The 27,052-nt window shown below is 38.7% G+C and overlaps 1 protein-coding gene across 1 annotated transcript in view; it reads right to left on the bottom strand.

Annotated features, from left to right (window-relative positions):
- Nucleotides 1-27,052, bottom strand: part of slc4a3 (solute carrier family 4 member 3) — a 57,471-nt gene that overhangs the window by 27,789 nt on the left and 2,630 nt on the right. The window contains exons 2-6 of the mRNA XM_031757362.2: nucleotides 19,319-19,709; nucleotides 12,240-12,414; nucleotides 8,448-8,698; nucleotides 8,073-8,263; nucleotides 5,078-5,304 (exon numbers count right to left, since the gene is read on the bottom strand). Coding sequence (XP_031613222.2) covers nucleotides 5,078-5,304; nucleotides 8,073-8,263; nucleotides 8,448-8,698; nucleotides 12,240-12,414; nucleotides 19,319-19,372 — 898 coding nt within the window. The 5' untranslated portion in view covers nucleotides 19,373-19,709. The remainder of the gene's footprint in view (nucleotides 1-5,077; nucleotides 5,305-8,072; nucleotides 8,264-8,447; nucleotides 8,699-12,239; nucleotides 12,415-19,318; nucleotides 19,710-27,052) is intronic.

The raw sequence follows: 27,052 nt of genomic DNA, 5'->3' as shown, positions 1-27,052 counted from the left end.
TCCTTTCACTCCAAAAATATAAAAGTTAGTCACATGTGCAGATCCTCAGTGTCACAAAAATACACTTTTTTGCCTTAAGTCCGAACGCAAAGCTGGAGCAGCACCCTTAGGCAGTAAGCTCCTGCTAGATCCACCATCAGAGAGCTAAATAAAAGATTTTGACATCCACTTTAGCTGCAACTCCAAAATCACGTATTGATAAGGGATGGTCTACTTTAACAGACCATCAGCTGTCAGCTGAATGGAGGCACCGCCCTTTTCTAACAATGTCCACACGCTATTGATCATTGGGGTTACTGGTAAAGCATGAAAGAGCGGATCAGAGATCAGGAGTTGCCTTTTGTTTCCATAGCACCGCAATCACTTTCCAACCACGTGATGTGTAGAAGGGCCAAAGGTTGGGATCTCCACCTAAACTGAATTAAACTGAAAAAGCACACATACACAGCACAAAGAGAGATGCAAAAATACATACTGAGAAACAAACAATACACCAGCTGAAATTAAACCTATCTGATGAGAAGAACAGAATACCCGCCTCTGTATTGCACGGGTCTTTTGCTAGATTGGATCTGTCTGATCAAAACGGCGAATTCTCTTTAAAAAACAAATGATGCTATGCACAATAATCGGAGTCTAGCGGGTGAACCTCACACTGTAAGATTTCCATCAAGCATACCTTGTTTTTCCATTAAAGAATCTCATAAAGTGTTGCATTTTTTCGCTGTCTCACAAGACCGACAGCAGCACTTCAAGCTTTGTATGAAGTGCTGCTGCAAAAAACACTGATCTGACGAATGCCAGCAGCAACAGGCTTATCATTTGTAATGCAGCTCCACCAAAAATATTTGCAAAAATTATACTCTTCCTTTTTTTATGCCCCCTTTTTCCTCCATCTTATCTTGGAGTTTAAGTCCCAGTATTATTTAATTAATCACCATATTTAACAGTTGGCTTATAAAAGTCCCAACCTGAATATTAATGTCAAAGAGTGTCACATTGCTTTTAAACATCAGAAACACAGATTCGGATATTTTAAGCTTTAAATAATGATATTTAAAGAGGCAGACTAACATTACTGAGGTCATATTCTCATTCCGGTTAAGAAGTATCTTTTTGAATCCTGTTGAAGACGTTGTTGAAAAGCTATCAAGAAGACCTCAAGTTGATTTATTACCTTACAGCTGTCAACACAACTAGTGTTTCGCCAGATTTCCTCTTGGTCTATGCTAACACAAAACTTTTGTGCTATTAAATTAATAAATTAGTTAGTTATTAAATTAATCATACAGTACTAAGGATTACAGTATGCATCTTACTGCTGTTAGTCCACCATTTAACACCAAAAAACAACCAAAAAAAACTCCAACTCTAAGCTTTAACTCCACTGAGCCTAGAATGCCGGTGATAGCTGCTGCTAGGAGTGTTAATTTATTTGGAATGCCGGGGGGAGTTGTTAGCAGAATGAGCGTGTAATTGGTGTGGGTGGCTCGCTCAAAGCTGTGAGCATGGTGCCAAAGCTCTGGCTCTCTCGTAGAGTCCGCACCCTGAATTCTAAGAGTGAAGCCCCTCATAATTTTGGTCCTTAATACTTTTATTTTCAAGTAACAGTACATGGGCCATCGGTGTAACAATCAGCACAGTAGTCTAATATAGGCCATATGGTCTATTTGCAGAGTTCAGTCCATAATACAAAGAGAAAAAACGTTTAACTTACCAATCTGTGCACACACAGCTCAGCAACATCAAACACTAACTTTTGTGTATCTTTTAAGTGACATATTGAAATGTCAAAATACAACTGAAACATGATAGAATAATTGTTGTTCCTCACAGGTTCCTGTGAGTCTGATTCTTTCCTTTGACTTTAATGAGGGTATGGCTTTCATTTTTCCCTGCATGCTGTGAGAAACTGCAGGTTTTTATTAATGCATGTGACACATCAGCAATAACTTAGTTATTAGGATGCTAGTATGCAATTCCATCCAACAGTAAATAAAGTTTTGTGTTCTTCTTCTTCTGTATATCCCTACATCTGTTAACCAAATTTCAGGGTTATAAGGCAGACTTGTTTGTAAAAAAAACAACCCTTCTCTTGATAAATCCCACACTCTACCTGAGCTATCAGATTTTCCTGTCACAACCTCCAGGAAACCGCATAGTCCTTTTTTTCCCGTCCTTTTTTTATATTAGATTACATACTCTTTTCAGAGTACCTGTTTATTTGTGCTGCTCATGTCATTGTTGAAATAAACCGACTGTATCTGTATTAAAAAAACTGTGTTTTATGAATGACCTGCTGAGGTGTTCACTCCCATCTACACGTGGTTCTGTAAGTGTGACTTCTTGCAAACTTGTCCCACTTGATAAAAATCACATCACGGATTAAGACGTGTCAGTGTACTTGAAGTGTAAATTACCAAAACGTAACAGGGGAGCACACACTAATGATATACATGGCCATTCCATGTTCTAAGCATCACTCACTACAAATCCAATGCCCTGTTTTTCTGTTTCTAGATGGGCCCTAAACAGTCAATGATTGCTCTGCTCTGGGAAAGCAGGAAAAGCCAGGGGCAGGGTCGGCGTTGAAGGGGAATCGACTGCAGGCTTCTGTTAATTAAAGCCCCCTGATGCTCGGAGAGAGAGTATTTCTGTGGCCATACAAGCTTTTGCTTCCAAAAAAAAATCCTCTTTTTAGCATTTATTGTTTTATTATCACTTACAATTTCTTTCTGTTAATTCTGAGCATTTAAGCCTGGACCTTCCTAAAGTGCTGCTTTGTGCAGAATGTGGTAAAAAAAAAAAAGTCTCCCACAATTAAGACTAATCGTAACAAAATGAAGTATGGAGTGCAAAAATAAGTGTAGCTCATGTCTACTTCCATAACTGTGCTACATATTACAATATGAAGCCAACTAAGGGTGCAATATGTGTAAAGGATGGTGACATATAAGTGAATAAATACAAAGACTTTTTTACAGGAACAGCCTACATGTGCAAAAATTATGAGTCGATAATGTAATTCCTCCTTCCTCCATCTTTTGTTTTGGAAGGCTTATTTTTAACAGTGCATATGTGGGGCTGTGTGGGCTGGTTTCATGAGACAGGATGTGTGGGATGTTCATGATGGAGCCAAAACAGCAAAACCCGTCAATGTTGGGCCTCAGTGAAGAAATGGAGTCAATAAATGTTGCAAAGGCTTTCTAGGTTAAAAGAAGCACTGCTGAAACAAAATACACTTTGTAGAAGACTTTTTCCTATTTTTTTTTTTTTTTTTTTTTGCATCAAAAGCATTACTTAGCTCCAGTTATACTACAAATCTGGGACTAAAGTATTTTAAATCTGTGCAATGCTGTGCTTTTAAATGTAAGAATTTGACATTTAAAGATATTTAAATAAAAGGAACTGTTGAATGTGATTTTAATACATTAATATTCTTGTTATTTCAATCAATATTAAAATATCCAAAATTCAATTATTAAAAAAAAATTATAAAATCCAAATTTTTTATATATATATATATATATATAAAAAGGTGGAATGTTTCAATTGTGTAAGCATAGTGGACAGCTGTGCTGAAGTACTTTTCACAGCCAGCAGAGGGCGGCAAACCCAATCCACACATTACCATCATTATGTCATCAAAAATGTCCTGTTATTTCTGGATATATTTAGTCACTTAATGAGAGGGAAACAGGCTTCTATTTAATCATTTAATCTGTAGTCAAAGCAGCAGGCTTTATTATGTCTTCAACAACACTCAAGATAACATCGAGGGAAACGTATCCAGCTCTCTGTTAGGAATAATACACACTGACATTGACTTTCCTTTACTGCGAGGTGCACACAGCCAAGAGTCTGAAGTCATATCCACGTACAATCAGATCAGAGCACTGATCCGAGTAAAGGTCTTCATTTTTAACTCACTGAATTTACTTGGCATTTACATCAATAATACACTAACACACATAGTCCTTGGCTGATATATAACAATACAGGCAGCTCACAAAGACTCCCCTCCCTCCTCCACCGCCACACACATCACTGTTGTGGCGTGGGTGATAAGAAAAAATGAGTCATCTCAGAAGGTGCTTTCAGAGATGAAGACAACCATCTACCGTTGTCCTGCTCCAAAGCTTTTCCTCAACACCAGTGAGGAATTTAAAAGGCTATTTTTTTGTATTGTCCCCAATAATCACATAAAAACCCCTATTTGACTTGCATTTAGTAATAAAAACAATACCATAGCTACCTGAAAACAGACAGTTATTCAAGCATTTCAAACACACACAGGTTTCAACAGGTCTTTGCCTCAATTTGCTCTAAATCTCCTCTTACCTCCTCACTCGTTTTCTCATTGTTATGGCCATTGCCAACCCCGCCCTCCTGCTCCTGCTCCAGCAGCCTGCAGGCTGACTTACCTCAGCCAGCAGCACTCTTCCCTTACCCCTCTGCGCTATTACCAATTTCCTCTCCACCAGGTTTTATCTTCCTGCCCTAAGCCTCCCTCCAGTCCTTCTCTCTATTATTGCACTGTATGTCTCCACTCTATTAAAAGGAGTTTCTACACCTTCATCAACATGATGTGGGAGAAATGGTAATAAAATGACAATTTTATTACCGTTATTAACAGTGGCACAGAGCATCGCAGTCTGTGATGCTGTCCAGTAAAAAGTACTAAACACACCTATCGATTTATTCACAGCATTATTAGATCAAGTTGAATTCTATATTTTTTTCTAAATATGTACATGAAAATGTGTGAGTAATGGCTGTTTAAACACTGCCCCGCGATTATAAATCAAGCGCTTTGAGCCAACAGTTGCTGTGATTTGGCGCTATAAAAATAAAACGGAATTTAATTATTTTCATGTTGCTTTCAATAAAATATCTCCCTCTGCTGGTATTGCATCTCACTGCAACTTACTGCAACTTCTGCATTCATGTGCTTTTCACACTTTGAAGAGGCAAAGCGTGAAATGGACACAGTGGACCGCGTGTCTATTACATGTTTTTCTGCAATATTGGGTTGAACATAAACTGCTTTAAAAATGCAATGTAGTATTTTTCTTACTTTTCATGTCATCCAGATCAGCGCTGACCAACATTTGGGCTTCAGCCTCATCAGTGGGCACCTGCTGATAGACGGCAGTCTCCAGGGCAGTCATGCTGCCGATGCAGATCCGCTCCCGCAGGTCGTAGTTGCTTCGCTGGGTGCCCAGCAGACGGTGGTGGACAGGCTTCTTGCGGAACCAGCCATGAGGTGTGACTGAACTTGAGGGATCTGATCCTGAGGGAACACTGACAAAGAGCACAATAAGTTAAGCTCATGAAATTTTATAATTAATTCTTTGACATTAGGAAAGAACTTCAGTAGTTATTTATTTTATTATTTTCAAAAACAACATAGTCCACAAATCAACCATAAAGCATCACATTATAAAGTATTAACATACTTTATGTTAAAATCCTTTTTGTTAAATACTGTCTTGGCTCATGCACTGCCATTACTTTTCCAACAGAGGGCTTCACAACACAACAACAGGCCTGGATCTCCTCTCCAAGCCTCTGAGTCATCCTCAGCTGAGCTCACTCAAACACAGCAATGAAACGTTGCATGGCTCAGGCATGATGCTTGTTTCTGTGCTTTTATCCAGCAAGCCATTAGCAGAGACAAGGACTCGAATCGCCATGGCGCCCCTGACCTCCCAACAGCAAACTCCATGCATAATTCAAAGCATCACCAAATAATTCATATTCTGATGGTTATACTGTATATTTTAGCAAGCCAGATATGAATGATTCAGCTGGAACCATTAATGCATCATAACTGCCCTAAGAACTGCATGTATGGGTTATAAATGTTATTGGCTTCCGATGACAAGTATCACATATCTAAAAATACAGCTTACTTAGCCTATGCTCTCGCATGCACCAGCCTGTTTTATATGTTTTGCTGCATGCAAAAGTATCCACACAGTTAAAGGTTTCAAATTCAGAAAACAACAGAAAGCACTGAATATAAAGCAAAACGTATTTAATAAATTTGAACCTGATAAAATGCTAAATTATGACTGTTGTTAGGAAAATGTAACCAACAACATGCTCCTGTGATTGGCTTTATCACTACCAAATTCTGCCTTGTGAAACAGACAGCAGTCAGGGATAAACTGATAACAAAAGGCTGTTAAAGCTGCATAATTAAGTGGATGAAAGTTTAACAAAACACTTGTTGTAATGTGAAAGAATTTGCTCGCAATGATAATCCTAAAGCTAATCTCATCGCTGTATTTCCCCACAGTGTTTTAGCATCTTTTAGCATTGTATTTCAGTTTTATGGCCCACAGCTTTAATGCCCTCTCACTGCTTTAATCAGCTGTGTTTTCAGCTTCAGCAAGCAGCTGTTTCCAGCAATATAATCTTTAATGAACACACTGTTACCTGTCCAACATAACAGCCACACACAGACAACTTTAGCAGCTAGCTTGTGTAGATACTTGACCATTTAGCAGCTAAAAAAGGACACATTCATGGGTTGGTGGAGACCAAAATAGAGACGCACAGCTAAAAGTAGAGCAGTTTATGAGGTGACTGTAAATGTTTGTGTATGAAAGTATGCGTGTCCTCCTTTCAATGCATCCATGAACCTCTGAGGTCTCCCACTTTTCTCCTGCCTGGCAGCTCCACATTCAACATCCTTTGTCCAGCACATATCCACTACTCCTCCTCTGCACATGTGCAAACCACCTCAGCCTCTCCTCTCAGCTTTACTTTACACAGCTCAACCTGAGCCGTCCCTCTGATGTACTCATTTCAAATCCTGTCTATTCTGGCCTCTCCCAAAATCTTTGCATTTTTAGTTTTGCTTCTACTGACTTTCATTCCTCTTCTTTCCACAGCATACCAAAACACCTCTACGCTCTCTTCCACATGCTGCCTACTCTCACAAAAATGTCATCTGCAAACATCATAGTCCACGGACACTCCTGTCTGACCTCATCTGTCAGCCTGTCCATCACCACTGTAAACAAGAAGACGATCAGAGCAGATACCTGATGTAATCCCACACCCAACTTAAACCCATCTGTCTTTCCAACTGAACACCTCTCCCCTGTTCTCATACATCTCCTGCATTAGCCTCACACACTTCTCCACTACTCCTGACTTCCTCATGTAGTAACACAGGTCCTCTCTTTGCACCATCATATGCACTACAACCATTTTAGCGTCAAACAGGGCTAATGTGGGGAACATAATTATTAGCTCTCATCCTATGCATGCAGGTCAGAGCTCATCACGGTGAGGGACGACACAAACAGTGGAAACTTTAAGGGCTGACTGACAACAAAAATCAATAGTACTGGGTGTGTGTTACTCCATATTTGTTCTTCAGCACAATTAACCTCAGTTAGCATTCTGCTAGCAGTTTACCTATGCTGCATTTCTGATACAGCTAAATTCTCAGTAAATCTGTTGTCAAGTAATATTGTTCTATTCCTGCTGTGAAACAATAAAACGCCCATGAAACACTGATATATGTGCACTGCATGACCACAGTGGAGGTTAATTAAGCTGTCCTGCACTTCTAAAATCCAGATTTTTGTAATTGTGATGCTGTCTGACAAACTCAATGTTCAAAACAAGAGCTGTGCCAAGAACTCGGCTACATTTACAAGCAAAGCTATCATTCGGAGAGAAAGTCAGAAGCCACTGAGTGACTTATTCAGGTCTGCATTGGCAGAAAGTAAACGGAAACACATGTGCTGCTCTTATTGGCTGCTTCTCTCTGTCACTCACAGACTTCTTCCTGAAAGGGGTGGGTTCAGCAGCCATACTAGTTTGATTTAAAGTTACCAATACTGAAACTCATTATTACAGAGTCAGAGTGCAAGTGTGCACATTTACGACTGGAATTTAAAATACACTTTCTGGATGTAATATTACAGATTTGCCATCTTTGTGTTGTGCAGTGCTGCAGATTTTTTAGATGATGTGCCACTAATGCATTTTCACATTTTACAAATGTTTACTAGGACAGTGGAGAGGACTCAGATGTTGTGAAACCACACCTGTTGCATGCTGCTTCTCCTCCATCCATGTCATCGTTCTGTCCAGTAATAGTTATTCCCCCATTATGAGCCGCCTCCTTTATCAGAGTCAGCGCGGTTGTTTTCCTCGACAAAGGTTGTTCTTCGTTTTCCGTGTGGACGATAGTGTGTTGAAGGGGTTCCCCCAAGTCCTCTTGGCTCCCCAAACTAAACTGAGAGAAAGAGGAGGATCAGTGAGGGGGAGGCATATGCAAATCTGGCTATATGTAGTAAAACAATGATCAAAACCACAGATAATTCTCTTTTGTTAAAGTATTAATGCCACAATCATCTTATCAGCAGCTCAGGTACATGAGTGGATTTTGCAAAAGTTACACTGTATAAGTCACATTTTACCTGTGGCTGGACTTCAGGCAGCTCTGTGGGAGTGGCAGCCACCCCTTGCCCTTCGGTCTCCGACTCTGCCTCTTCCTCGTCTACCTCGTGTATGGTGGGCGTAACGTCAGAAGGCGGCAGCGAGGTCTTTTTTTTTCTCCGCTTCTTTTTGCGCCTCTTCTCCATGCTGTGTACCCTCTTCCGTAAACGCTGGGGCACAGGCAGGTGAGTGGACAAGGGGTGGTGCATATGGTGAAATGTGTGTCTGTGATCTGTGTCAAAGAGAGGCCATGACATCAGATGGTTTATTCACATCAGCTGACTGAGCAGCTCATTCCATATCATGTGAAATGCTTTTTCTTTGGTGATGTATACAGACTTCCCAGATGCACATCCATGACATCAATCGCTCACTCCAACAGCTTAAAGGGGCTTTATTGGATTGCAAGCTGATGAATGTGGAGGCCATTTGAGTAAAATGAACTCACCGTCATGATCAAGAAACCAGACAGAAATAATTTGAGCTTTGTGATACATTATTCTTCACAAAGCAGCCATCAGAAGATGGGTACACTGTGGTCATAACTGGATGGGAATAATCAACAACAACAGGAAGGTTGTGGTGTTCAAATAATTGCCAGTTGATAATAAGGTTTTCAAGGTATTCCTAGAGAACATCCCCCACAGCATTACACCACCAAAGCAGCCTGAACTTCTAGGATGGATCCATGATCAAATTCACTCACACTACAATCCAAATGTTGTAGCAGAAATCAAGATTCATCAGGCAACATTTTTCCAGTCATCTGTTGCCCAATTTTAGCAAACCCATGTGAATAGTAGCCTCAGCTACCAGGAGCGGCATCCAGTGCGGTCTTCTGCTGCTTTAGCCCATCTTCTTCAAGGTGCAATATGTTGTGCATTTATGATGATATTCTGCATACTGTGGTGGTGACAAGTGGTTATCTGAGTTACTTTTGCCTTCCTATAAGCAGCAGTCTGACCAATTCTCCTCTGACAATTTCCAGTGTAAATTAATTCTGCACATGTTAAAGTCATTGGTCCTCCACAGAATGACAGCGGTACCATGAGGGGAGGTTTTTATTCTTAGCTACCTCACACATTTCAGCCTGTCTGAAAAACTCCTATACTTATTATCAACTTCTCCCCAAACAATTTCCAACTGGGAGTCAGCTCAGCAGAATGCAGAACAGTTTGAAGAATACTGGGATGGGACTTCTTGTAGTTTGTATTTGGCTAAAATGGTAAATGGCCTGTATTTATATAGCGCTTTTCTAGTCCCTAAGGACCCCAAAGCGCTTTACATATCCAGTCATTCACCCATTCACACACACATTCACACACTGGTGATGGCAAGCTACGCTGTAGCCACAGCCACCCTGGGGCGCACTGACAGAGGCAAGGCTGCCTGACACTGGCGCCACCGGGCCCTCTGACCACCACCAGTAGGCAACGGGTGAAGTGTCTTGCCCAAGGACACAATGACCGAGCTATACTAAAGGGTGTATACAGTATATGAATTTTTTTTTACCTTTTCTAGCCATTTACAGTGATAGATATCACAGAAAGTCATAAAAATAAAATGCAGACATTATTCTTTTTCTGAAAAATTATCGTCGCCAAACGTGTTGCAAAAACTTTCACTAAAATCACTAATTAGCATTATATTTGCATTTTTCCTCGTTTCAGGATGTGTGAGCCCTTTATATTCGTTGTTTCTCTCCTACTCTCTGTGCCCACACAGGCTGCAGCCTATATTTTAATACAGCCAACAGACATATTGTTCCGTTTCTTTTCAGACAATGAAAAGTTGCCGACTGAAACTGCACTTCTAATCAGCAATCGCTTCCAAGTAATTTCCAAGTGGCAGCGGTGTGCTGATGTGAGCTGTGAGCTTCTGTTGTTAAAGAAGTTGGAAACTTTGAGGACTCAGAACAAGCTGGGCGAGGGTTGCACACAGTTAAAGAGGAAGAGTGATGACAGGGGTCTGTGGCCAGTCTTAGAGAAGAGATGGAAACGCTGGCAAGCTATAAGGAATAATGGGTTATGTAAAACCTCCTTTGAAAATATATGGATATACTTAAAAAAAGCTGATATACCAGCCAGCCTTAAGACTACTTATTGTTTGCTTATGCCAAGACTTTGAATTCCTTTGAATATCAAACACGCAGTGTAAAAACAGTGCAATTTTCAGTTGAAAGACTCTTCCTCTATTTCCTAAGACACTAGAAAGACATAATGAAAACACTCTTTAACAAACACCAAAGGAAAGCAGCTCCATCTTTACCAATATTATCTCCTGTCAGGTGGTGGCCATCAGCTAATCTCTTGAAAGCTAATCCAGCCTTTTACTCAACATACCCAATATATGGTGCCCTGCTTTCATCTAATCTCTTACCACAACGGACAGGGTCAGGATCAGCTGGGATACCTATGTATTTACAGTACAGGATATTTCAGCACTGATGATTGTGATGATGCCAATGCTGCCCAGCTAGCAACGATAAAAGATTTTTTTAAAGCACTGCAGAAAAATCAACATCATGTGCATTGTCACATAATGTGGCATTGTCTCATTTTGTATAGTTGTATACATGTATATTTTTTCATTTTTATTTTTACTGTTTGCACCTTTGATCCTGGAGGATGATATTTCGTCCCACTGTATACTTGAGTGCATATTGTTGGGTTGACAATAAAACTCGACTTGACTTGACATTGTTTCATTTCAGTGTGTCTTAAATTGTAGTCTTCAGTGTACAGAGTGTATAGGTACCAACAGCAGTGGCTGCAGTGACTCCAGCCATGCTCCCAAAAGTATAGGACAAATGTGTCTATCATATGGACACATGCCGTACGTCCAGAGGGGGACACATTAAGCACTTTTAAGTTTTGTTTGTAAAATTTCATATTCAGTCATGTATTTTAAGATTTACAATAAGCTTCTATGTCCATTACTTAAAAAAATACAGCTTTTTGAAATTCTTACGGATACATCCTGTAATTTGTTTGGACAGAGTTTCAACTTTTCCTCTGTAAAATATTTTGTGATTGTTTCCCTGTCTTGAAAAGCTCTATATAAATACATTTTACTCGCTTGCTTACTTTGTTCACAAAATCTAGTAAATAGTTCAAATAAGTGTGCAGTGCTCAATTCTAAGATAACTGTACATGGTAGAAATTCATACATAGTGTACAGAATGCACTGCAGAAAAAGCTGATGGATACCACATGACAGGAGTACTGCAACATGGCTGCTGGTGCCAGACGGTCTAGTCTCAGTATTTCAGTAACTGCTGATCTGCTGGGATTTTCCCACACAACCATCTCTGGGGTTTACAGCATCAGCTCTCTGGGTGAAAGGGCCTTGTTGATTCTTGCTGATAGGAAGACAACAGTAACTAAAAAAAACCCCACTTGTTATAACCAAAGGATGCAGAAGAGCATCTCTGAATGAACAACACATTGCAGATGGGCTACAGCAGCAGAAGACAACACCAGGTGTCAGTCCTGTGAGCTGAGAAGAGTGAACTAAGGCTACAGTTCGCAAAGGCTCACGGTAAATGAACAGCAGAAGATTGAAAAAATGTTGCCTGATCTGATGAGTAGCCCTAAAACAAAATAAAATAAATACAGAAATGCCAATGAAAATGAGTTTTGGCCAGTAATATAAGAACAAATCCAAAATATCAAATGTCAAATTCGACATTTGACTGCATTCTTCTCCCAGTGGCTTCTTTTGTTTGTGCAAGTGAAGCTATACTATCACGTGTGCATGGCAGCTTTGCTTACACTCAAAGTCTTTCTCAGTGTAGTGTCGCCCCATCCTGTCTCCACTGGTAGAAGCAGAGTCACTGATGATGTCTGCAAAGCGCTCCACAGACAGAGCTTTCTCCCAGTTCTCTTCCTCCTCTTCTTCCTCCTGGTCCTCCACGCATCCATCCTCATCTTCCTCTTCCACCCTTACCTGGACGACAGTACAAATACTTTCAGTAAAGACAAAAAAGGATGATTGACTGCATGGCAATAACCGTAACTCATATATCCAAAGGCCACTCTTGCCCCCTGACAGTGAACCTCGGCTTTAACAAGAAGTCTTTCCAGTTTGCTATAAAATCTATAGGTGATACATGAAATGTGTTACCCTGATTACTGTATTGTATATGCTAGCAAAGTGAGAAATCTAACCGGACAGTTCTTTAGCATGGCACACCTTGACTCATCAGAAACAGCAGCCACATGAGGGGAACATTCATGCTACATGAAAGTGTAATGCTAATTTGGGATGAATGTAGAACAAATAATTATTTTTGCTACTATTTTATATGGAAATTAGCTCTGCTGCTTTCTATTTCCAGACATGATTTGCACTCAAGCCAAAGATTTTTTTTTTTGCTGTTAAAAAACAAAACAAAACATGTGATTGTATTTTAAAATAATTCTGCATCATCACAATAGGAACACAGCGACTGTATATTCTCCGTTACATGCACAGAGGACATCAAATCAATACAACAAAGTGCTAAGCAGCAAAGAACTAATGCACTAGAGAGCCCCTGGAGACAGTGAAGACTGATGGGAGTGTCCTGCCTCAGCTATTTGGTGCTTGTGATAGGTCAGCATCACTGGCACATGCTGTTTCCTCTGCTTCAGATTGGTGCTGGCACAGTGCGTACTTTGGCTACCGTTCAGTGGTCTCAGATTGCTCTGTGCCAGGGCTCCATTACTTCCTAATTACCAGCAGGATGAAGGGACAGGATGCATTTAATGATCCAAGCTACCTATCTACACAAGGCCGAGGCAGATGTAGCTAGGCAGAATAAAAGAAAGGTTGTTTTTTTTTAAAGTGAGTGAGCAGTGAACGCCTTGTTTTTACTGCATGTCCAGCTCAATTTTGTTCATGGTTTAATGTGCTCTGTGTTCCAATGAGTCAATTTCCCCATTCGCTTCCTCATTTCCTTCACCTGATCTGGTGAGGGCTATTAGTCAGTGTAAGACCCCGAATTTAATAGTCCCGACATATTGCAACAGGGAACAATATTCTAGGGAGAGTTTACTACAGACAAGGGGCCTAACTCTTTCATGTTAGCTTTGAAGTGAGACGAGGTGGAAGGACACAGGAGGTGGGCAACCCCAGCACAGGTGGTGACGGCGTGATACGTACAGGAATAGAATCACACACAATGGCTTACAGTGATTTGAAATATTGTATACTTTAAGTACCGTATGCCCAAATGAAAATCAGACTCACTCATGGTGGACATAGATGGCTTCTTTCACTCCTCTAAAGGACAAAGGTCACTCTTTCCAGGATGCCAATGTTCACATTTTGGACAGAGAAGACAGATGGTTTGAAAGAGGAGTGAAGGAAGCTATCTTAGAGATCTTAAAACAAAAATATAAAATCTCATCCATCCATCCATCCATCCATCCATCCATAATGGACATGCTTAAAGCAGCACGCCTATTACATGTCCATTAGAAACCTGATCTGATGCCAGAACTATCTTAACTGTCCCCTTTTAACAGCTGTACTCAGAGCCCTTGTTGAATGACCAAACTCTTCATCCAAAGTACATAAGTACTTCTGTCTTTGAGGTGATGTACTGCAATAGTTCATTCAAGTAACTTATATAAGTTTTTAAATGCAAACAGAGATCGCAGCGTGCACTGTTTGACTGTCACAACTATACAAGGAAAAACAGCATGCATGATGGGAACTTTCTGTGTCTTTAATGCACGTTAAATTGGATCTTCCTTGTTTCTTCTCACAGTAATGAAAACTAAGTTAACCATGATGAAGCTTCATATTAAATTAGCGTCCTACCATTGTACATGTATTATCTAATGAAGTCATAGAGAGTAGCAGGTTCACAGGCTGTATTTCTAACATTTTTTTTAAAATAAAATAAAAAAGGAGGTCCCATTAGTTGTATCAAAATATATGTTTACGTGAAAGAAAATAAAGATGAGTTGAATAAATTAGCAAATGTGAGACGAATGAGTACACATCAGCTACCAAAGCAACCATCAAAGAAACAAAGGCTTTGAATAAACTCTGGTTTTGGCTTATAAAAGTTGTAGCCAGGCCTTGCTTATACAACATTTAGGATACTGGAAAACACCATTGGACACTAAATTTAAAATATAAAATGAACCTTTTACTAATTAAAACATAGGCGGATAAAAATATTTAGATCTTTAAAATTCTTCTCTTTGTGTTTCCTCGCAGAGTGCTCCTCTTTCTGTTGCTTCCTCCTCCTTTTATTTGGCGTGCCGTGTTTAAAGCGGTTTCCCTCTCGCTTAAAGCCGGGCCTCTTTGATTTAAGGAGCTGGCACGCTTCCCAGAAAAACAAATCACAACTAGCATAAATATCAGTATCAGTGTTTTGCTTTTCTTTTCACTGCACAGCTGATGTTTATGAGCAATTATTTCAAACTGAACCGTTTGCATAAATATGATGTTCTGAAATAAAATGAGGGATGGTGAGCTCTCCTCAAATATGGTTCAATTATTGCATGCACCCATAAGCCTTATGAGCCTAATTACTTCTGTTAACTTCTATAGAGTCCCTGTAGAAAACATTAGCGCTTTGTCTTCAGTAAATTAGCCCATTTATGCCTGCAACATGCTATCAAATAGAAATATTCAACATACGTTGCGTTATCTTATACATATGCCCATGTTGCAGTATAGAATTGAAGTTTTTGAACAATACGATACCACACAGTATCAGTTTTAAGTTGAAGGTATACTTGGAACGCTTTTGGTGAAACCTTCAATTAAAGTTTACTACAGAGAGGACAAACTGACAGCACTGCAACCAAGTCAGTGATCCTTTTACGTAATAAGCACTTAAAATAAGAACTTCAAATAACTGAAGACCAAGCAAATAAAGACATACCACTGATTTGTCAATTTAACATTTAAATGCAATACATCTGATTACCAAAGCTGGATACCTGTTTTCCTGGGGCTGTCAAAGAGTACCATGAAAACATAAAGACAAAAGGAAAATGTCTGCAACAAGTCATCATGTTTTTTTAATGTAGAAGTTTAAAAAAATGTGGCAAATAAAAATTATAGAATTTAACCAGGTTTTTCCATGCTGCACCACATATGAAACATCACCGTTAGCACTGAGAAAAAACACTTAGGTACATAAGCAAAAGGTGCAATGCAAATATATGAAACACAATAAATTACAGGAGTGCAGCATCCCACAATACCACCATATGATGATCAGTGCTGTTAGCAGTTATGTGCATTGCCCCATCAACATGCAGTGCAGAGGTGATCGGGCCTTTGCAACCGTAGTACCTAGACTCTGGAATAACCTCCCTGCTCATATTCGTACCTCCGAGTCTATCCAGTCCTTTAAGTTGTGTCTTAAAACTTATTTTTTTACTTTGGCTTTTAATTCAAAACTAGTTGGCTATTATCTGGCTTGTTGTGTTGTCACTTATATTGTTTCTTGCCCTGTTCCTTCTTAACAGTTTTGTTCTCATTGTCTCATGCTATTGCTCTGTCTGACTGTGAAGCACTTTGGTCAACTCCGTTGTTATTAATATGTGTTATAGAAATACATTTTGATTGATTTGATTGATGTCCCTTAAATTGCAAGAAACAAAAATGCTTGATTAATAGTAGTTGTGGTCCACTGACAACCACTTTACTTTATAAACCAGGACCTATGCTGTGTTGTTTCAGCCAGTTCACACCTCCAATGAACATGTCAAAGTGTCTTCCAGTAACCCTAAACCACACCTGCTTCAATTGGAGAGTGAGTGTGTATGTGGTGGTTAGAAAGTGTTTAAAGGTATAGAATAAAATACTGTAAAAATGTATGTGTGAATGGGTGAATGTGGCTTACAGTAAAAAGCGCCTTGAGTGCTCACTAAGTGTAGAAAAGCCTGGTATAAATACCAGTCCATTTACCATTCACGTTAAAGAGCAACACCAGTGGTCTCTGTGGCAACGGAGACCATTGGGCTTTGCTTTCATATGATTCATACACACATGCCCTCACACTAAACCACAAAAACAAAGTCTCGACTAGCAGAATCAATCAGACTATAGGAGACTAAAACCTGTGCAGAGAAGCCGCTCCGTCTCACTGCAGAGGCTCCGTCTGTGTATTTGAACGCAGAGCTGACAAGTGATTGAAGGTAGAAAAGAGTCTACTCTTTGCAGCCAATCATTTAGCCTGTTATTTCCATCAAACTAAAATATGTTACATGCACTTTGGAGGACACGATTCCCGCTGTGCATAATGACACATCACCTACTTAGATGATAGAACTGTTTTTCCCTGAGATCACCGGCTATTCTGTTTCGCTTGAAGCAAAGCTACAAAGCATTGTGGAAAGCAGGACATGAGCATTTTCCACAGACCCGAGGGTGACTCATCACTGCTTGGAGAAATTGGAAGTAACAATTTAGTCTTCAAGACATTTCAGTGCTCTTTTCACTCCAGATAATCGTCTTGCTATTGTGTAAGGAAATGCTATCGCTCAAAATATGAGCAAGGATGTACACCGAGCCACACCAGAGTCTAAACAGCAGGATTTTATGACCAAAGTCAACTCATTAATTGAATCTCTGCAATTTGCTCAACTTCAATGAACTCTGATATGCAAATATGGTCTGATCATTATCCATTCCTGACCTTGGATTGAACAGTTTTGAGAATTTAAACAGAGAAGGCAACTGAGCTTATTATCAGTTTTGCACGATCCACTTAATTTCCTCTGCCAAACTATAAACTGCTCCACCAAAAGTAATTGTAGACCACTATAAGAGCAGATGGTGCAAATATGTCTCCTGAGTACAATGGGTCTTGTGCTGGCATGTTTCTGGCTGGCTAGTACGAACGATAGCAGTTAGTTTACCAATGGACTGTCAGCTAGTCCTGTAACATTGGTGCATGCGGCCGAGCTTATGTTAATTTAAAATGTTATTGCTTGTTGCCATATGGCGAAAATATAAACAATGCCTTTGGAAATATTGGAAACAAGCCCTTTGTTTTCGGTACACATGGTGCTTCAAAGGGCAACATTAGCCTGAGGATGACAGAACAGTAATGGCCAAATGCTTCCGACTGAAGTAACAGATCCAAGTAGAAAATATTCAAAACAACAACAAATATTATGTTTTATTGCCTACTGTACACCATTATGGATATAGGAATATCTGCAGGCATTGCTCTCTGGTCGAAACAAGTGTTCTGGCAGCTAACTGGTGTGAAAGTGTGAACTGAGTGCTGGAGATGTTGCAGCTAAGAACTGACTTAACACTGACTCAAACAAATCATTTCATGGCTATCTGTCAAACAATCATGTGAAGGCTTGTTTTCTCACTTAGCTTTCCGATCTCAAGCCGCTCTCGCTAACAGCACCGAAGTCTCTGGAGACCTCCTCCTGTAGCTTTAAATGAGCACGACTCCATTGTACAAGCTGCTATAATAACATCTGCCACACAACACTTTTCTTATTCTGCATATCAAACTCTATTTCATTAAGACCAATTTGCTTCACTGGAATGTATTTCCTTTATTCTCCAATGTAAACTAACATTCCAGGTTTAAAAGAGCCAATTATACCAATCAGGCATCACATTGTGACCATTGATATCTGAAGTGAATGACACTGATTATCTCTGCATCATGGCAGATGTTACTGGGTGGGATATTTTAGGCCAAGGTAATGCCATCCAGAGTAATAGAGTAAGTAGCTGGTTAGACACCATGTTTCTTCAAGGATTGACCTCAATTCTATCTGAATTTAGAAGCAGGAAATTAGAGGTCATGCAGGCCTTTATGTATTTAAGACATTTATGCAGTTTAATTGATGTGTGTCATCTGACCTTGTGGATAGATGAAGCTGGTTATCAGATGCATAGCAACGAAAATGTACACTATGTCTTGTAATAATACTGCCTAAGTATAAGGACAAAAGACGATTATTTCTAACCTTCACTTTCTGTATTGTAATGAATTCTGTATCCTGACTAAAACTCTTCAATTAAACCATTCCTCTGGAGATGCTCAGTTAGCGGTTTTACAACTACTCTTTCAATAATATTTAAAATAAAAGCAAAGTTGGAGATTTATCTATAAATAGCTAAGACAGCTAGGTCAAGGTATGTCTATTTTTGAGTAATGGTTTCATTACCATCATTTTAAAGACCTATTCTACTAACCCACTGATAAATGTTAGGACTTCTTTGAGCAATATTGTAGGAAAGGGGTCTAACAGGTGGCTGTAGCTCAGGAAGTGGAGCAGGTCATACTAAACGGAAGGTTGGTGGTTGGATCCCGGGCAGTTCCAGTCTCCATTTGGCAAGATATTAACCCCAAGTTGCTCTCCAATGCATGCGTCAGAATATGAATGTTAGATAGAAAGCACCAAAGCGTATGAATGGGTTAATGTGGTTGTATAAAGTGCTTCGGGGCTCCAGGACAGTAGAAAAGTGCAATATAGGAATCAGTCCATTTAATAGACACGTTGAGGGTTTGTAGAACGTATGTATTGACGTTAACACCAAAACTCAAGCACTTCTGATTTAAGGCTTTTTTTTTTCAGTGGAGCTAAAGTATCCAAGGTCATACGCAGTGAGGATGTAAGACTGTTAACAAGATAACAGACCTCTGTGGGAGTAGAGTTCAGGTAGCTGCTCTGCACTGTGTTGGCACATGGCATTGGAAAAGATCAAAGTAAATAAATGGCATCCTTGAAGTTTCAGAAAGACATCTACTGTAATGAAATTCATTAACCACTCCTGTGCAATCCATTATAATATTATTAAGCTAACTATCGTTATGTTTATTTTTATAAGAACAGGTTCAGTTTAAGAAAACAATAACTCTTACCTGCTGTAGGTTTATTAACACATCTATGTCAGGGGCATGACCTCCTGTAGCCATGGGGCCCGCCAAGCAGCCAGAGGGTAGAGCAGACCTCTAAAACGAGCAGGGTCCCGCAGGGAAGTTGACTAGTGTGGCTGGAATGAGGGGAGACTGGCTATGGAATTGCTGTGGGGAAGATGATGCGGTGGATGTGACTGGTCCAAGAGGTGGGTGACAAAGGTCAAAGTGTTTGGGGGTTGGGGTCAGGTAGGGTTTGTATCTTTGGGAGAGGGGAATAAGCAGGACAGAGAAGGAGGGAAAGAAGGGCTGCACGGCAGGAACCTGGAGGAGGACGGGATCAGCCCTTCTCTTTCACTGCTGGGGATCCAGGAAGCCTTTGGGGTGGCATAACCTGCTGGAGAATGAACAGGGTAGGAAAGGTTAGCATTCAGATATGATGTATAGTTTCTCCAGTGACCAAGCACATGTAAGGTTATGCAAATATTGTACCTAATCACCATATGCTGATGGATATACACCCCAAAAAACAGTTATATATAACCACAAATTACACACAGTAAACTAAAAGTCCACAGACAAATCTGAAAACAAAATGTGAATCAGAAAATCTAATTTTACATTTTTTCCTTTTTTAAAAATTTTGAGGGTTTTTTTCCAGCTATAGGTAGCTTAGCATAATTACAGGAAGCCATCCAAATTAAACAATGTTCTGTAAAAACATAACAAAATCCACCTATAAGCAAGTCTAAAATTTGCTATTACTGACTATAAAGCGCTTTGAGTGCTAAGAGTAGAAAAGCTTTATATAAGAATGAGTACAACAAAAAGATGTTGGTGTTTGCTTGCAGATTGTACTACCTTGTACAAAGGCAGGGTAGCTGCTTTGATCAAGCTGGTTGGCTTGTACATTATTATTTATGTAAAAGTATATTCAGGTGGTGGTAATGTAATTGACATTGACGTAGCTTTTGCTTTTGCTGGAAAAATAAAGCTATATGAATTTTACTTGAATGTCACTAGATGGCGATAGCTGTGGTTAGAAAAAAAATACTTAAGCCTGTGCTGTTCTGGTGGGTTTATGACTTCACTTTTTTTCTTTTTTTGTAAATCATGATCACTAGCCAATGAGCAAGCGGTTATGCTGCCTATGTGACAAAAAATTGTTAAACTGAAAAAAAGTCTGAGGGTTTGGTCACTGTCTGCTTGGCTTTTTATGTCATAATTGAAAATATGGCCAATAAAAGTATATATCTGAGTGATGGTAATAACATTTAATATGTAAAATGGCATTACAGTAGAAGCCATTATTTGTCTTTGGTGTAGTGTGACCTAGATAAGTTAGTACAGCTATTTATTACAGTAAGTCAGGTAAAGTAATTATATATTGGAAACAGCTATTTCCCTGCTTCTCACCTAGCTGACATTGGCAGGGAAACAGGGGAATCTAGAGCTCTGTACAAGAAAATACCAAACTGATGCAAAAACCAGCTCACTGTGAGCCTCCGTGGGACGGTTACCATTATGTTAAAATTAAATTTCCAGATGAAATGAGCATCTTACTAGCTCAGTGACTGTTAAGATATCTTCACAGGTCATTACTGCTGGTGCTCCACGAATTAAATGATTACAAGTCTTTAGATCAGTTTCATAATTTGAAAACCCCAGTAGCACACATATACAAAGAGCAGACAGCTGAATCATCCTGAAAATGTCAAAAATAAATGCTAGTGATTGGACTGGTCTTAACATGATGGAAAACAGGTGCTTCTCTTCCATGTAAACATGCCAGTTGTTGGTCTGTAATTATATTATTCTGGGCAGAGCAGGAGGGGACGGGGCAGCAGAAAGAGCTGCCATTTAAAATCCACCAACTCCTCCAAAGACTGAGTCTGTGCTGTCTATAATTTTGGTGTGCCTACATTGCTTTGCCAGACCAGACAGAGAAGGAAATACCAGAATACGCTAATCCGAAAATCCTTCTGTCATGCGCAGGCTTTACTTTGAATAACTCATATTTTTGAATTATTGAGCTAATAATATCCCTTGGTTTTTATAAGGCTTAGCTGCAGTATAAACAAGAAGGACGCAAAACAGAAAATATTAGACTAAATTAAGCAAATAATAAGTAAGAATGTACTGCCAACATAAAATAGTCATGGGAATTAATGAAACCCAATTAAATCAACCCTGAGTGACCAGTTGTGTTTGGTGTTGCCATTTTCCCACGGTCACAATATGAGGCTCCACATCTGTCTCAGTTTTATTCAGCTGACTCACTTGCTCCCTTTGAGACATTTACATTTGGCTCACAGCTCACATTATACACAAGGCACTGCACAAATAGAAGTACTGTAGGCTGCTGAGATCTACAGCAGTTTGAGGTTATGTCTTTAACAGTGAGGTACTATGCACATGCACTCCATAGTACTCCATTAACAGTTCAGTATACAGCAGATGCATGTACCTCCCCTGCATAACCACAGGCTAACCCATTGTGAGTAACTCTCAGTGTTTTAAAGCACAGCTTTATGGATATGCAATGAAAATATACATCAAGCAACGTGAATATTGAGTGGTAATGGGGTGAACATGGAGTAGGTAGTCACACCGCAAAGCTGACCCATATCTTGCCCTGCCTACCACCACTCAGACCAGTGCCCAGTGATATCAAATGTCTCACCCCCTTGACACAGCCATGTAATCAGAGAGCTCTGAATGGTTCTGCCTTTGAATGTGTGAAAGGATTGATATATTAGTGATTGTGTTACAGACACTGGCGGCGGAAGCAGCTGAGGAACGTCAACATAAAAAAGGAAAACAAAAGGCCTGGTAAACATCCAGTCTGTAATACAAAGAATCAGGGTGACTGGTCAGGGTGTGATCCTACCAAGAAAAGTAAAGATGAGATAACGGTAAAATATACTGATCTGTTAAACATCAGCAACTGAGCAAGAAAGAAAAAACATATTTATATGACGATGCAATGATTGCATAACGAATGTGAGAAAGAAATCCTTGTCATATCACAAGTACATAGCAGGTTGGTAGATATGCCAAAAAATGTGTTTACAGACATGCATTTCATTTGCTCAGATTACTATGTAAAGTGGATGCTTAACCTTGCAATTGACTTTATAAATACTGCCATTCTGGGACCCCTCTACTTGACAGCCACCTTGTTTAAACTGTTACCTGTTTCAAGAGATCAGCATAAAATATCAACTGCCAAAAGTAATTTCGATCACAAGGTCTAGAAGTTAGAAACAAGCTGTAAAAAAGTACCAGAAGAATTCTCAAGACTAGGAGTTTTAAGGATTAGTCACGGAGTTAATGGAATTAAATAACCATACCAATTCTGAATGTACACTAATACTGATGTCAATAGTTGGGCCTATTGGGGGCTAGTACTATACATTACAACACATATACTATTGTAGATTTACAAGACATCTGATGACTTTATCAGAAGTTCTGAGTAAACATGGTATTTACTAACATTTGATAGACCAATTAATACATGATTTATTAATAAAGAAATGTAATAACATATTAAATGATAAAGAAAATAACTGCAACCCCACTTAATTTAAATTTGCCTATGTGTTTTTTTATTACCTCTATAAAGTAGAAAGTCAAGCCCAGCCCTACTCTCATATGATGCATAGAATTTAAGCTGTTTTCCAGTTTACAGTCCCTATACCTGTGCAAGCTGCTTTGCAACCCAGCTCCATTACATCTCCTTCTGCCCATGCTGTTTTAGAAAAACTTTGTGTTCAAAAACTGGTTTCAATCATTTTTTTTTATCTATTAGAACAAAAGGACATTTAAAAAAAAAATCTTATGCCGACACATAAATAGCATAAAAGTGATGTTTGTAATTTAAAAAAAAAAAAAAAAAAAAAAAAAAAAATCACAGGCTCCAGGCGTACTAGCCTATGTGCATGGAATGGCTGTTATGCAGCCATCTGTTCATAACCATTTCATAAACACATTAGTTGTTGTATTAAACGGCAAAGACATATATTTAATTTATTGACTGCATTAATGTGATTAATAATTCTTGCCTTGTGAGCATCTGCAGTGCACTTTTGACCAAGGAGGGTTACAGTCACTCTTTCTACCATGTTTGCTGGGTATAACCGCATTTTGAGAATTTAAAGTAACATACCACTAGTTCCAAACTTTGCAAAGAAAAACCACCGTATATGTCTCAGTTAATCCAAGTGATAGAGTATTTTCAGGGGTATTCAGTTTGATTTATATAAGAAGAAGAAGCTAATTTGTTTTTGTGTCTGACTGCAAACTTTTTGTTTATCATGCATAAATTAGCAGAGTGTAATGTGCACAGAGGCAGAAAGCCACAGATGCTTGTAGAGTTACTGTTCAACAGCTTGGTGTTTGTGACACATCATTTAATCAAGGTAATCGCAGCGGATCAATACATCTAATGGAGCTATCTTTTGGTGCAGCCATTCGCAAATTAGGTGTTGTAGCCCCCAGATGGCTGCAGGGACTCAACTAACAGCACTTTAAAAAGACTTTTAATCTAATGTGGCATAACAGCACCACATGGCACATATTCAAGTTAAATAACGTTGAACAAAAATAAAGGTATGTAGTATTTTAAAGAATCTTAAAACCGATATTGATATTTGATGATTTTAAAAATCTGATATTCCAGTATATCGGCCAATATAGTTTTTTGTTTCCGACACATATAGCATCAACAGATTTTCTTAATATTTTTTAAGCTATTTATTTACTCGTTTACACTTTGCCCGACTCAGGATCAGCCTGTTGTTGTATTTCGGTGTTGTCAACAGGGAAGTTGAAAAATGCCCTCTGGTGGCCAAACTATGCAACACCAACACTCACAACATGGCCTAAGGGTGTTTCTGACTTGTCCTCTTTACTTTTTTAAATGTTCATTTATCAAACAAGTGCCAATACTTGTAGATCCACAAATAGCTAATATAGGGTTTATTGTATTACTTGCTTTTGTCTTGTAGCCTTTTACGTATTATGGGATGTGAGACAGTATATTTTAGAGCCTTAACCACAAAGAAAAACACAACATTTTCAGAAGTATTAATTTAGTCAGTTAATTGTGGTGTGACATTGTTAAACTGGTAAGCATCGCCCACATTAGTGTTCTGTACTGGCAGCTACTGCAGCTCTTTATAGGATGTCAAGAAACTGTCATTAAAAATTGAATTTTTGTATGTAAGAGACAAGATTCAAGACTTGTTAGAAGCTTGTATAACTAAATTGTAGATTAAGTCTTTTTATGCTACTCAGAAAAAATGCTAATGACATAAGTAAAAAAGGGTGGAATAAATAAGCCTGTGGCTGGAATGTGGCATCTTATTAACTTTAATTTTTGACTGATAAAAAAATGTTAATGCAAACAGCTTCCCCTCAGGTAACAGAAAAGTCCATTTAGTTTCTAAATCAAGTGTAGCATGAAGCCCATGATTGAATTTTAAATTTAAGGTAAACCTTGAAATGTTTACCTGGTGTCCCTGAGATTTTGCTGCTCCATCATACTAAGCAGTTGTAATGAAAGACAAAGAAACCAAAGAAAGAGAGAGTGGTCGAGTTTGACAAAGAATTAGTCTTGGCATCAGTGTAGAGACATCTTGCAGACTTTCACAGTGCACACTGACAAACATGGACAGGACCTCACATACAGTGCAGAGGGAGAGTGTAAGATCGTGACTTGCTGTTAACCACATTTAACCTGTTAAATCACATGTATCAGCCTGAATACTGCTAAAAACCTCATGTGAATATAATCTGTGCAGACCACTGCTGCACACAAACTCATCTACTGGTCTCAAAGACTGCAGTAACAACCACTTCTCCAACTCCAGGCCAGATCGGGGCACTTCAGACACAGCATTGAGCTATTTCTTCATGTATAGATCTAAATTTAGAGATAAGTGGGCAGCAAACTCAGAGACATGATGGCTCATAATTCTACAAAGCCTCAAACTTGAACACAATGATGCTACAGACTTAGAGTGCAATATTTTGAGCTTGACGACCAAAAAGTATAAACCTCTTTTCATAACGACAGTCATCAGTTTTGTGTATTCATATTGTGAGACTGGAATGACAATGATAAATTATTTATTCAATCTGATTTAATTCAGACACTGAATTTATCATTAATCCATTTCTAATTATTATCTCAGACGCCATAAACAATTTATATCACAAAATCAATGTTAATAAAACCAAATGGAGAAAAGATTAATGTGTTTATGTAAAGCTCTTTTTTGAATTCAAACAAGTGATAATAAATTAAATTTCATTGGTGCTGTTAACAGCAGTTATACATAACATTTTAAATAATTCAACAACAGAAACAAGGTCACTGTGACTCTAAACTATCTACAAAGTTTTTATTGCAACCATAAGCAGACAAAATGAAAAGAGCTACTAGGTTATTCTCCCAAACTAAAACTAGGTTTGATTAATCATTTTCATTTTCATCTGAAAATATTACCTGACTAACTAAAATGACTGAATACACAGAGAAAGTGTATTTAGTTTTATTCTTTGTCAGTACAATTGGACAACACACATCTATTGAGATCTCTAAATGACTGAGAATAAGGGGTATTAAAAACATTTTGTCTTTGTACTATAACAACATTGTTGATTTTCCTAAATCTAGTCTCGGACAAACACCATCCACAATCCATATTATAGTCATTTTAAAAAATAAAACTACCAATGTCTTTTTTCAGGGGAAAAAACTAAACTAAAATAAAAATAAAGTTTCAAAACAATATAAAAATGAAAAAGTAATTCGTAAATACAAAATTATAATAACTGAAGCAGATTTCTGTCTCGTCTTCACCCTCACCCCCAACCAGTCACCAGATGGCCACCTGAGCCTGGTTCTGCTGGAGGTTTCTGCCTGTTGAAAGAGAGTTTTTCCTTCTCACTGTCACCAAAGCACTTGGTCATAGGGGGTCATATGTTGGGGTTTCCACTGTTTTCCTTGTATTATTCTTTTGTATACAATATAAACCACTGTGAGGCAACTGTTGTTGTGATTTGGTGATACATAAATAAAACTGAATTGAATTAAAAAGATTTGGCACAGAAATGGTGATCTTCTTTTCAAGAAGATAGACACCTGCTGTTCAACTTTTAGCAATAATGTAAGTATGATGGGCGAATCAACAACTTTCAACCAGAGTGAAGTGTCTCAGCAAACTACTCAAAGAATTCTTACAGTACAGACTTCTGATTCTCAGTACTGTGAATCTAAATATCCACCTGTTGCTATCATCAGATCAAAATGATTTTGGTTTACTACCAAGTTAGTTGCCTATTTTATGCTTGTTTCTACTTGGCTTTTGTTATAATAACTTGTTTTGGCAGTGACACCTGGTAAGTTGTTCCAGTAATAAAAGTACTTTTTGCAGTAATATATTATGTAAGGTATTACAAGTCAGATTTTCAGTTTTTCCCATTAAGTCCATTATGTTTTTGCATGTTTTTCACTTAATTTTACTGACGTACCTGTTTTTCAATTACTAATCAATCTTTCTAACTACACCAGCTTTAACCAAACTAAACCAACAAACTAGCTCATTAGTGCGAACAGTCTAATAAAATTACTTCCTCACCAAAACAGAGGAACAAACTTCTTGACAGGTCAGTTTTCCGACTGGTCAGTTTCAGTTTTCTCTAATATTCCTTTTTCAATCCTTAACATTT

The sequence above is a fragment of the Oreochromis aureus genome, linkage group 16 (genome assembly GCF_013358895.1).
Source record: "Oreochromis aureus strain Israel breed Guangdong linkage group 16, ZZ_aureus, whole genome shotgun sequence".
NCBI lineage: Eukaryota > Metazoa > Chordata > Actinopteri > Cichliformes > Cichlidae > Oreochromis > Oreochromis aureus.
The sequence above is the reverse complement of the archived record's forward strand: the minus strand, read 5'-3'. Positions and strand labels throughout refer to the sequence as shown.